At 46.7% G+C, this 12784-nt stretch overlaps 1 protein-coding gene across 4 annotated transcripts in view; it reads right to left on the minus strand.

Moving 5' to 3' along the window:
- Nucleotides 1-630: 630 nt before the first annotated feature.
- The window catches only part of LOC139052150 (uncharacterized), a 35959-nt gene continuing 23805 nt past the window's right edge, over nucleotides 631-12784 (minus strand). For 3 of the 4 annotated variants that reach the window (XM_070529243.1, XM_070529242.1, XM_070529241.1), the window contains exon 5: nucleotides 631-967. In XM_070529243.1, the coding sequence (XP_070385344.1) occupies nucleotides 652-967 (316 nt within the window). In that variant the 3' untranslated portion in view covers nucleotides 631-651. Of the gene's footprint in view, nucleotides 968-3284; nucleotides 3369-9361; nucleotides 9383-12784 lie in introns of all 4 variants that reach the window. The other variant, XM_070529244.1, reaches the window with a different exon arrangement.

Consider the following 12784-nt stretch of genomic DNA (forward strand, 5'->3'; position numbering starts at 1 on the left):
CGCCAAATTTCTGACATGCCCTACTGCTTCCAAATCGCAGTGTATTGTTGCTCTCCTTCACTTTCGTTAGTTCTAACTTTCATTAATTCGAACTGAAGCGGCTTCCCCTTGCGGTTCGAATTAACGATCTTTTACTGTGTATATATATATATATATATATATATATATATTCGGTACATCTCGTCGACTAATGGGTACGGGGCTCCTACCAAGTGGCACATGCCGGCCTAAGTTTTTATGCGGCACTTGCCCCGGGATAGGCCCAGGATAGGAGACTAGAAAGCTGCCCTATACGGAAAACTTTTGGCGGTTCTCTTCAAAAACCAGTACACAATGTAGCGCCAACCTGGAAATTAGCGCACGAGAGGTCGTGAAACTATACAGAAACGACGATCGTCATTTAACGTAAAATTAAATCATGGGTTTGCAACATGGTTGTTACGCGAGCAAGTTCGTATGACGACATAATACGGCAAACGGCGCAAAAAAGCTACCGGACCACACGGGCGCTAGATAGCTTCCAACTAAAAGTTTCCACCAAAGTGTTACGAGGCGCTGCGGACCAAAACGACTGTCTGATCCCAATAATTTGCACAAAATATTTGGGCATGCGAGCGTTTTTGCGTCCCATCGTGGCATTCACTTTATTCATCATTTGCGGAGGCCAACCACTGGGAAGATGCGGCCGTCCGGGAGAACGTACATTCCAGTGCCGTCAGCTGGAAGCAACTCCGTCAGTTTCACCGAGGAGGCTTTGGCCAGAGCGCTGTGGGGCACTGACAAGAACAGCCACGAACGATCTCCGATAGTCACCTCTGGCCAGCAGAGGAGCGCGGTCAGCTCGGCTTCAATGCCCAGGGAAGTGACGTCCACCTGGGGCACTTGCGTTGCCGTCACCCGGACGGCCGCTGCTCCAGGCTCGGTGAGTGAGCCGTTGACGCTGGCGGAGGCTGTCTGCTGGTGACGGCTGCAGAAACGAAAGCCGGGTCATTCAGCACACGCGTTGATGACTACGCAGCAGTGCGACAAATAGTCGCAGATGGGGAAGGCAGGCAGGACACGGCGATAACTATCAAAGTTTAATCGTAAGGATCTTAACTTCACATGTATATACAACTACAAAACTATCGTGCATTGCTATAGGACACATATACGAACGTGCTTCTATCGATGAATGTTTCGCTGCCCTCTGCCTGTTATTTCAGAGAGGAGGTGTCCTTCTTATTTATTGTTTCCTTGTATTTTTTTCTGGACGAGTACTTACTAACTGTGCGGAGCCTCTTGGGCTATGTGCCCACCGCTGGCTTAGCCGCTCTATTTATTACAGATTGTCCTTCACAAGCGGTCCAGAACATTAAGGTGAGAATCAGAGGCTGTACTGTACAATCATCATCTTTGTAAAAGGGAACGTGCGAGCGCGTTCGCGCCTTCGATGTCACATTCGAAAACAAGAGGAAAAATACGGGACGCCGTTCTGATGGTTGCTTGCGCACCAGTACCGAATGCGTCTATGGTCTTAATCCTCCTTGTGGCGTGTCCGAGAAGAAGAACGATCTGGTTTGCGCGTGGTATGGACGCACTGGATATCTATCGCAGCTTCGGAGGCCATCGCAGTAAACAGCGAGCATGACAGAATTGTCCTACCACATTCCCCCATCCTTCTCCAGCAGTATCAATGCGGCACGTAGGAGTCATACAGGCAGTAGAAGGAACGGCGCCACTCCGTCCTCTTCAGCTCGTCGCCGTACGGCGACGCATGCAGACGACGAGGCACTTTGCCACGCGTTCGCGTGTTCCGATTCGTAATGATAACGACGACACGTTTCCCGATGGCAACACTCGCTGCGTTCCCATTAATGCGCAGTGCAAACACGCTTCTCTGTGTTACGAATGTTTTTCTAATTGGCCATCTTTCTACTTTCTTTCACTAGCATTATTCTCGTTTTTCCGATCACTTATCTACTCTATACCGAGACTGATGCTTAGGTGGCAACTTCATGCTAAGCATGTACAGTGCAGCTGAGAGGTTCTCCCTCCTTCTTGTTTTCTAGCTTCCAGGACAAATGTTGGTATATTTATATATATATATATATATATATATATATCGTATAGGTCCAGGTATTGTTGCAAGAATATAAAGATGGTGCAATCACGGCCAACGTTTCGAACATGCTCTATTTTAGAACAACCGGATCTATAACCCAGCATATGCCACTGCTAACGGAATTCGACCACTGGAGAAGTGTTATTCGCATTGTACGGTATGCTGCCATTACTAGCGAAAACTATTTTATTCGTGACCGGGAACCTCGTCCAACAAACGAGGCAGTCGCGCAATGTGTCTACAGATAACAGTTTGAGCCCTTGTCAAAGTAAACTGCACAAATTATTGCGCAACATAATGGTACCCACGCCGTTAAGATATTCATACGTTTTGAAACTACTCATTCCTGCTGAACCACAGTTTAGAAATGCACTGAGAATGCTGCAGCAAGGTCAAATTCGTGAAAGGATTTTCAGAAATGCAAAATTCATCTCCGAGGCTGATGCATAGGCTCCGTCTGCCTCAGCACCAGCGAAAACACGCCCATGCCGACTTAAATCGCTTCAGTACGTCTCACAGAAGCGTTTGCCACCTAGAATACCCCGCGTCATACTACATAGCCCGCGCAAGTGCGAAAACAGCTCTGCTTTCCTTGGTTACACTGCCTCTTGGCGCCACCTAAGCAACGAAACTGACACCACAATGTCGTGCCGTACAAACTAGCCCTCGTTGAAGCATTTCTGAATACGCCAACAAATAAAGACAATCATAAATACCCATGTTTCTATAGAACGTACATATATACGTTAAAAGTGTCTATTGGTGGGCACATTTCAAACTAAACTTTACTTGTGGATCAAGCGCTGTATCTCCGTTTTCTTCTCGTGTGCACTCACTTTCGCGCGCTTGCTGCAGTATGCGTTGTCGATAAAGCATGGGAAAGGGACACACAAGCGACTCTTCGCGTTGAGGCGAGCTGTTCTGAAACATGGGTTGTAGCACTACGTCCCCAACGCAATCGGGGACACCGCAGTTCAATACAAGAGTGAATAAAAGACGTTCACATCTCTTGAGGAGCGCATTTATTTGAGCTTGGCGTAGCGGTTGTTTAACCTGAATAACGTATATGCCCACAGGAAACGCTTGCCGAGGAGTAAAAGTTGCGAGACCGGTGAGTGGTCCTTACGGCTCATCATGCCCATTTTGCAACACAGAAATCCAAAATGTGACAGCGACACACCTATTGTGGACGTGCCCCGGACTTCATCTAAGCCGTCTCCGCCACCTCCGGGCAACAAGCCTTCGGCCTGGCCGCCCACCCGACCTGGAACGTTGGATTCAAGGACTACATCATCGTTCACTTCTAGATTTTTTGCACGAGTCGCATCTGTTCGTGTATTTTTAACATCGCTTGTATTATGCCTAAGGGCATGCTTTCTAATTAAAAAAAGAAAGACCGGTGAGCACATACAGCATGAAAACGAAGGTCAATATTCTTTCAGCACGTTGGCGGGCTGCAGCGGTTCGCAAGAGCCATCTATAGCGTAAACTTATCGAGGCTGAGAGCATATTAGGGAAGGCGGCCGGTAATTAAAAAAAGAAAACATTTTTCACGAACTAAAATCTTAGCGAGCCGAAATCCACGTTTCAAGACGACTTTCAGATTTGTCCGAAAGAGGCACATTTGGAAGGATGAGGCCTCTTATACAGCGTATACGAGGCATCCAGAAGGCAACTGTTCCGAAAGTTGCAACCGATTTTAACCTCGTTGGTTCCAGCTGTTAGGGCAAATAATTGGTGCATCGAATCTCGCAGAGAGAATCGCGTCATGTGCTTTCTTCTTAAACAAACCGTGGTATACTTTTTAGACCACGCGGAGTATGCATATTTACACGTTAGACAATTCAATCATGAATGTCTGAGCAGAATAATACTCCTGCGCTCAAACAGGAAATGTTCAGGTCCGTTCAAAAGACCGCCTACCCTTCCTTCAAAATTCCTCATAACCACCGCTGTTTTTCTTACACATTGCTCAATACGATTGACATTGGCCGTCACGACGAACTGGTGCCTCTAGCGGAAGCAAAAAAAAATAAACGAGAGAGAAATCGCATGATGATGATCGTCTTTAATGACATCGAATTTGAAGCGGGATGGCGACATTAAGTCGCCTAACCTGCTTGAGCTGGTCAGCAAAAGAGCGAAAAACTGGGCGAGTTGGGTGATCTTTGTGGTAAAAGCAGCGCGAAAATAACGGCAGCACAAGACAGGGAAATACACCGGACACGCGCTGAGTTAACGACTTAGCTCAGAATCTTAGCTCAGCGCCTGTCTCGTGCATTTTTCTGTCTCGTGTTGCCGGTACTTCTCCGCTGCTTTTACCTTGGAGCTAATCAGGTTTTACTACATCTATTGCAGTCTGCATTTTGCCTCATCTCTACTTCATGGTCACTCTCTTGATTCAAACCTTTATCCGTATATTGCACAGTTATTAATGGCTTTAACGACCCAGGCTCTCTGTCTCTTCCCTGTTTTTCCCCTTTTTTGCAATGCTCTATAATACCACTTAACACTCTCATCGGCTTTGAAACACAGAGCTTCTGGAAGGTGGTCGTTCTCCACGGTACTAACTCACCGATTATCTTGGCATTCCATTAGCATGTGCTCAATCGTCTCCGAACTTTTTTTGCTCCCCAGAATGGCGGCTGCGTCTCTTATAGACAGAGAACGATACCACTAGGCCGGCCGACACTAATGCCTCAAAGATCCGGATACGTGACATAGGATAACATAGCACGATTCCGAGGTCATGGTGGCATGCACCCAGGCTCTGCGTAATATTCCTCTCTATGTTACCTATAGGGGAACGTGTAAAGCTCTCCTGCGAGGAAGCTACAAAGAAAAACAGCGGGCGACTATACAGTGATATATACACACCGAACATTTTTACACTCTTATGGGTGTTAGAAGGGGTGCTTTCTGCATTTACACCCATGCTCACACCCTTTTAGCACCCTTTCGGCCAAAACACCCTATCACAAGGGTGTATACCACACCTAAGGTGTGACTTTGCTCGAAGAAGGGTGTGAAATGCACGTCTGAAGAGTGTTGAAAGCATTGATGCATAAATCTCTGTAACGTGTACACGTCCACGCATTGAGCAATGTGTCTATGTATTGCATTTTTAATGCGGGAGCATTTTATGGCCTTTCCGGTAGAAAAGCTGGCGGTCTCCACAACAACAATCCATATGGGACTCTGCTCATGCCAATCTTGTCATTGCCCTTGAAAGCATTCAGAAAGCATTCAGAACCGCGCCGTCCGTTTTATTCTCTCAAATTATTCACGTCATTCTAGCGTCACGTCTATGAAAAGAACACTAGGTCAACCTGACCTTTGGTTACGCCGCAAGTACTTTCGTCTCTGTCTTTTTCATAGAATATGCTAATTTAACCCTTCTCGTAAAGAAAATCTTTTCACCACACCAAGTTCTCGTCTCGCATCGACCACCAACACAATATTGATGTGCCATTCTTCCTTTTTGCCAAGAACAGCCATTGAATGGAACCGCCTTACCGCCTCCACAGTCTCAATTTGTGACAGCACTCATTCAAGGTCGCCGTTCAAATTGTCTTACAGTTTGATTTTCTATTCTTGCCTTGCCCTGGAAATATTGCATATTTTCACTGCTTCTTTCTGTTGTGCCTACTAGGCCTTGAAAGTAGGTATAATAAATAAATAAAATGTGACTTCATCACCGTCCTTTACCACGTCAGTAGTGATACAGAAGGTAGTAAATACAACAACGTTAAAGGAAAGCTGAAGAGTCTGTCGAATTCAATAAGACGCTCATATAGGGATGCAGGAACCTTATAAACCATGTCGGTAAAGTTTGGGGTTTTCTTTCAATTAGGAGTGACGTAATCCGCGGTTAAAATTGCGCTGTAGCTCCGCCCCCCGTCGAATGCCGCGCGCTGCTGCTGACGCTGACGATGCGAGCGGAGACCGGAAACCGCGGTGTTGTGACGTCAACTCTAGTGTTTTGTTCCTTCGCAGCCTGCGCGACCGTGCCTGACCGCGCTTGTTTCTGCGTGCGTGCCATCGTAATCTGCTTCGATCGACCCTGCATTTCTTTGCTGGTGCGTCTGCGTGTATGTGGAGTAGTAGTCAACGCGCAGTTGCTGTATATGGCCACAGAATGAGAGAGGACTACTTGCCACTAGCAGGCTTTCTAAACGCAGTGCGAAAAGATCGGAGCAACGAAAACAAAGACGGCACGAGTGCGGACTGACTTATGATAACTGGTGTTGGAAGGCCTTATGAATACACGAACTCGCCCAAACCTGCATTTTGATTTGCTGCGAGCTCCTTCGTGTTAGCACGCTGAACGGAAGGTGCATGTTTATCTCCCGCCTTTGACGCAGGTTTCGACGCAAAGCGCCGCGAATTTTCTATTTGCACGTGTGTTGTAAAACAGCCTGCATGCAGCTACCATAACGCAGTGCAAATGTAGAGTCTGCATGTGCTGGAAAGCCGGCGCACGCCAGGACACTACGCTACCCCCTTCTTTCGCGCACAGCGAGAAACCGAGCGTCTCACGTAGCCGACGGAATTACCGCCTTTACAACTTCGGTTACGAGTAGTGTGCGGATGGCGCACAGATGAAGGTCACTACACGTACTGCATGAACCGGGAAGCTTTTCACGCGTTTACACGTCTTTGTAGAATGCCGACAGCTTTGGACAGCGCGAGGAGGAGGCATGCAGGAACACAGCACTACAACTGTTTGACCGGAAACGAGCTCACTAGATAGGCGAAAGAACGGCGACATCACTAAATCGCTTTCCAAAAAACATACTCACCAAAGAGCATTTCCAACACGAGGAGATCCCAAGACTTCGGTTTCGTTCGCGTCGAAAGCACTGCTCGCACCAGCATCGCTTGCTTCTTCGAGAGGCCGGCTCTTCGCAATCGGCTCGTACATGTATGGAGTAACGCCGAAGTCTTCAGAAAAACGCAGTCTCTCTAAATTTTTCATTACAGCACCAAACTACCTGGCACCGCGCTTCATGTGTAGCGGCAGCGGTCGGTCACTAGAGTTGACGTCACGAGGCGCCCGAGCAATCACAGGCGAAAACGAGACGCGTGAGCTGGGCGTGTCCGCTGCTACACTTTTCGTCAAACTAAAATATATTTGCGCTTTCTTTCGCTCAATTTCAATACGATATTCGAATTCGGAGGGTTGAAAACCATTATGTACACATGTTCACTAATTTTTTCTGGAAAACCCTTCACCTTCCCTTTAATTATGAGCAATTATGGGTAAATATTGCGAATAAGGGTGGAATAAATTGCATTAAGGTTCGTACAAACTATAGCACGATGGATTACGAGAGATTAAGGTAGAATTGTGAAGGACACGTGACAATGTATGAACTAACGTATCATGGTCACGTGACAATTGCAAGTGTGCGTGAAGGGATTAAGTTTTCGCATTCCTAAGTGACTGTCGATTTTTTGAAGGATTCTGATGTTACTGGCATGACGGCCACTCCAAAAATGTATCATCCAGAAAAAGAACGTCCTTTCACTTACAATTTAATTATCATTATTTTTCGTGCTCATAGGAATATTAACATGCGATTAAACACTTCTAGAAAAACTGCAGTAGCAGAACGAAAACACGCGAGCAACATCCGCAATTCTGCACTAATATTTCGGTGCCTTTAATAGCCCAACAAAAAGTGGCGAAATGGAAGAAGCTGTTTGGATACATTGCTGAACAAACAGGGACGTGCTGTTAGACGAGCGTCTGCTGTACAATGGCATCAACGTACAATTTGCATGGTGAATCCATAAAGAAGACTTATAGAGGCGAGATCACGTTGGAAGTTCTCAAACCCGAATTTTCACGTACCTTGCCTAATTCATTCAGAGGTTTACTAAGCTACTGATCTGCTTTCTGAGTGCATCCTCAAATACAGTTTGTAAGGCTGAGCCTATATATTAAGGGCTGGTGTCGTCCAAGCTGTAATTTCTTATCCACAGCATATGCGCTTGCAAACGCAGTCTTCAGTCTCCTCATGAATGTTTACGCGTGGCTGTCGGCCGACCAAGATGTGAGCGTCTTTATCGAGCCAGGATATCGCTGAAACTACGCTGTGACCTCGCAAGGTTGCTTTGTTCGGACGCACCGAATAATCTAATCGCGGCAGCAGAAGAGCGCCGATCGTCTAACTCACCGTCCCGATTTGTGTACTGTACCTTCAGTGATGCAGCACAGACTGCGCCCCCCCCCACCCCAAAATAATATCTTCGGCACGAAACGCAGTAGCAACTACCCGCCTCACCACTCTAGTTAGAGACCACAACGAAGCAGCAGCAAACAGGCGGCCACGGTAGCAAGCAAACCTGACAGAATAAACATTCAATTTGCGCGGCCACCCCATGCCCCATAGGGTTTCTCACTATAACACGTAGAGGGTAATCTGGCGCCACCATCTATGGGAGTTTCTCAAGGGGGCACCGTGCCGTCCTGGGAATGACGGTGTATGAGTCTGCGAGGCAGGTGTTGGCTGGTGTTGTAAGAGGCTTCGTCTAAAACGTGGATATGGCTACGCAAATAACGCATCCTCAAAATAAAATCTTCATAAAATGTTTCCATTCACGCAAAATACATCTTTACTCACCCACGATGCATGACCAAACGAAGAAAAGCAAGAACAGACAACCAACTGTTTCAAAGCGAGCGCGAACCTTGTCGTCTGTCGTCCAACTTTACCGGCCCGCTAATACTTTTTACGTAACATGCAGTCGTACACACAATAACAAGTTCTCATAGTTAAACAAAACATGTTTTCGCGTAATAATAAAGCTAAAACAATTTTTCACGTGCTGTTCTAGCAGAAAATGAATCATTGTGACAGACGGAACGGTAATTGCCAAGCGCGTCTTCAAGGCGTCCTGTCTCTACGAGAACGATGCCAATCCGAATGCACAATATACCGGCATTCCCATGCATACCACAGCGCAGCAGCGCCAGATTCTCCTCTAGGTAATGTAGTGAGAAACTCTATGCCATGCCCAATGAAAAGCGACCGGAAGTAACGGGACGACTCTGTACCATCACTTCGGCGCGCGGCAGGACGGGAAGGCGGAAGCTGCGCCATCATGCTCGTTTTCCCCTGCGTTCGCGTATCGCGCTGCGCGAAATAATTTTAAACATGCGATTAGTTTTGTGCGCGGGGTTGAAAAAGATGTGGCCCGTGCTTTGTGTATTACTGGTGCCCCACTTCAAAGCAATGCGTTCGTACTCACTGGAAGAGGGATCCAGGAAGGCTGAAACGAGAAGTTGCAACGTGCCCGGTCAGTATTACTGGCGTATGTATTGCATAAGGCCGGTAGAGTTTTACTCGCAATAAAACTTCCGATTTGGTGCAGCGATTGTTCCCGCCTGAAAGCCAAGTTTGGTTTCAAGCCACCCTGGACAACTGCTGTACGAGGCGCCATTTCTCGGGAGGACCAGTGGGAAGGCGTTAGGTATCCGCCTTCGTCCTTTTTCCTCCCATGCCCTGATAAATCGATATCCTTGATTGTTATTGTAATTGGAACGTTACATCCAGAGCATAAATAAATTATTAAGAAATCTGGTAGTGTGTTTCGCCATTACACTAATTCTGATCTTAAAGACGTTGATTTCCCATTAGCCCACATTTCTGTTGATGCAGACAACCGCTGAAATTGTTAGTGGCAAGTTATTCGAGACGTCCTACGTATATAGCAATTGTATTCAGGAGCTTTGAAGTGTTGAAAATTTGAAGTGTTGTGCTTTAGAGGTATCATATACAAGCTTCAGGTCTCCTGGTAGTTCGCATGCCCTTCGAGAGCTGTCGCCTATAGCCCTACTGAAATTCGTAACTACAGATTGGAGCACTGGGGAAGCTAGAAGGCGTGTCCTGGCTCTCGAGAAAGTGTTTAAGCTGGAGATGTAGCTTGAGGAGTTTGGGGTTGGTAACACAAAAGATTTTTTATGCCTTAGCAGTAGGAGTGTCAAAGGATAAAAAAAATCTATGTGTGTCAAGCGCAGGAAGCTGCTCATGTGGTAGAGGCTCGTGTGTGCATGTGTGTGCGCGCGCCCGTGCGTGCGTGCGCATGTGTGAATTGGCTCCTCAAAAGGGAGTATGTGTGTTAGTGAGCTACTTCATTGCTGGTCTGTTTGCCAAGAATTGGCAAGAAAACACAATAATCAATTTAACTTGAAATAATAAACTGCAAACCATGCTGCCATAGTCGCAACAGCAGCATATGAGCATACAAGCATGCAGGTGTGTGACAATCTTAATGCATGACTGCAACATCTGGAAGGAGGCTTGCTTCTTCTTCAGTAAGCAGCACAAAGTTCATATTCTTGGGTTTTCTCGTGCAAACCAAAACGAGGCTCATCGCCAGTGATCTTGTTTTTTGTTCTAATAGCATTTGTTTATCTTGTACTTAGAGCGTCGTTTCTCGCAGGTCATGCAGATGGTGGCAGCAATTTCACAATGCCCGGCCTTGGTGCCACCCTTCAAGATCAAGCCACTTGCCTTCGCCCTCAGACAGATGGTTAATGTCTTCTTGAAAGCGGTTGAGAAGACAACATTGTAAGTAGATATAGTTGTGTAGTGTAATATAATAAGTCAAGATATAATTGAAAACTCTGAGGCTCCTTGGCCGCCTAAGCTTGATATCGTGTGCAGTTGTGTGTGGTTGTAAATATTGCCGATGGTACAGTGCATACTGCAAGTATGACTGCTGATACAAGGTATACATTTGCATTTTCTTGATGGTCTTTCATGATGAGGAATTTCTTTGTGCAAGAATATTTACCGAATGCCGGGGCATTGCAGCATCATATTCTTTATTGTGCATTCACTGCTAATTTCATATGACCTTCCTGCTACCGATTTATTTGCAGGAAAGGAATATTTGTTTACTCTCTGTAATGAGTTTGTTATTTGCTCATTGCATTACAATCTTCTACCTTTAATTTATTCCCATATAATTCTCAATATCTTAAAATTTCAGGTGTTCTTATTTTGAATACAATATCATAATCAATATGCACCGGAGGTAGATAGTGCGCGCCGCACTAAACGGAAGGCGGAAGGCCCCGCCGCAGTACCCGTCGAGAGTGTCGCCGCGCCGGACCCCCGAATTTCAAAACTGGAACGCGTGATCGAGAGTATGGTTGCTCAACAAGCCGCCCAAAACAAACAGCTGGTAGAGAGCGTGGCCGCTCTTAGCTCCGCCATGACTGCAGTTATGTCCCACATTGGGTTAACCGCGGCACAACCCCAATCCGAACCGAAACCTTACCTTCAGCCTCAGGTGGTAACTCCGCCTGCACCAACGCGAAAACCAAACATGCTACGCGCATCTGTGGCTCAACGCGCTTCCGGAGTGCTCAGAAAAACACCTAGCACGGTTTCACCGTGCATGGAACCGCAAAAACAAACGTGATGGCTAAAGCACCAATCGTAATCTGGCAGTGGAATTGCAGGGGCTTCCGCCGTAAACGCAGGTCTCTAGAATACACGCTTCAAAATCACCAAACCAAACCTGACATAGTTGCCCTTCAGGAAACTGGGATAGCGGCAAAATTATCAGGTTTTGCGGCTCACAACGAAATTACCGCTCCAGATATCTCTCCGGCCACGGCGATCACGGTGAACAGAAATCTGACCGCCAACCAATTAAACCTTGAATTCACAGCGGTGTCATACACCTTCGTTGAAATCCTGCCAAAACGACGATCGGACCAAACGCTCTACATTCTGAATGTTTATAGCCCCCCTAGGGATAAAAGCCTAGCAGTAGCTACGCTAATAGGCAAAGCATATAAAGCTACAAAGCATGCACAACTCGTGCTGCTGGGAGATTTAAACGCGCACCATTTCGCCTGGGGCTACCAAAAATGTCAAAAGAAGGGCACTAAACTCTGGGAGACCGCTCAAGACCTTGGTTTTACTCTTCTTGTTGACCCTGAAAGACCAACCCGCATAGGCAATAGCGTGAGTCAAAACACCTCGCCTTATTTGACCTTCACCAGGAACATAGACTATGCCATCTGGGAGAATACCGAACTAAACGTTGGTAGCGACCATTACGTTCTTTCCATTACGGTACCCTCAAGAGGCTACAAGCCAAATAAGGTGAAAATTAAGCACACTAGATGGGACGCTTTCCGGTATGTTCGCAATAGACGTGAACCCGCAACCATTACAAACCTTGAAGAATGGATATCCACTCTTCTCAAAGACGCAGCTAACTCGACCACGGAGGTAGACTAGAAGGAGGACGGCCCGGCTCCAAATGCTAAACTGGTCCACCTGTGGTCTGCGCAGCAGAGTTTGCAGAAGCGCTGGCTCGCGCAGAAACACAACCGTGGCCTACGCAGACGCATCGCACAACTGGAACAGGATATCGAGAAATACTCACGAAAGCTCAGTCAGGAACACTGGCACCAGCTATGCGACCGCCTTAATGGCCAGCTAGGGTGCAAAAACACCTGGTTCCTGCTTAAACACCTACTTGACCCCAGTCAGACTAAAACAGCATCACAAAAGAACCTTCAGAGGATCATACACTCTTTCCCGGGAGATAATGATGCGCTTTTTGAAGCTCTAAAAAACCGCTACTTTAATACAAGCACCAATATTCCTCTACCCGTAGCTTATAGCGGAAAGGAAAACAGGGAACTAG

This window comes from Dermacentor albipictus, unplaced genomic scaffold (assembly GCF_038994185.2).
Source record: "Dermacentor albipictus isolate Rhodes 1998 colony unplaced genomic scaffold, USDA_Dalb.pri_finalv2 scaffold_19, whole genome shotgun sequence".
NCBI lineage: Eukaryota > Metazoa > Arthropoda > Arachnida > Ixodida > Ixodidae > Dermacentor > Dermacentor albipictus.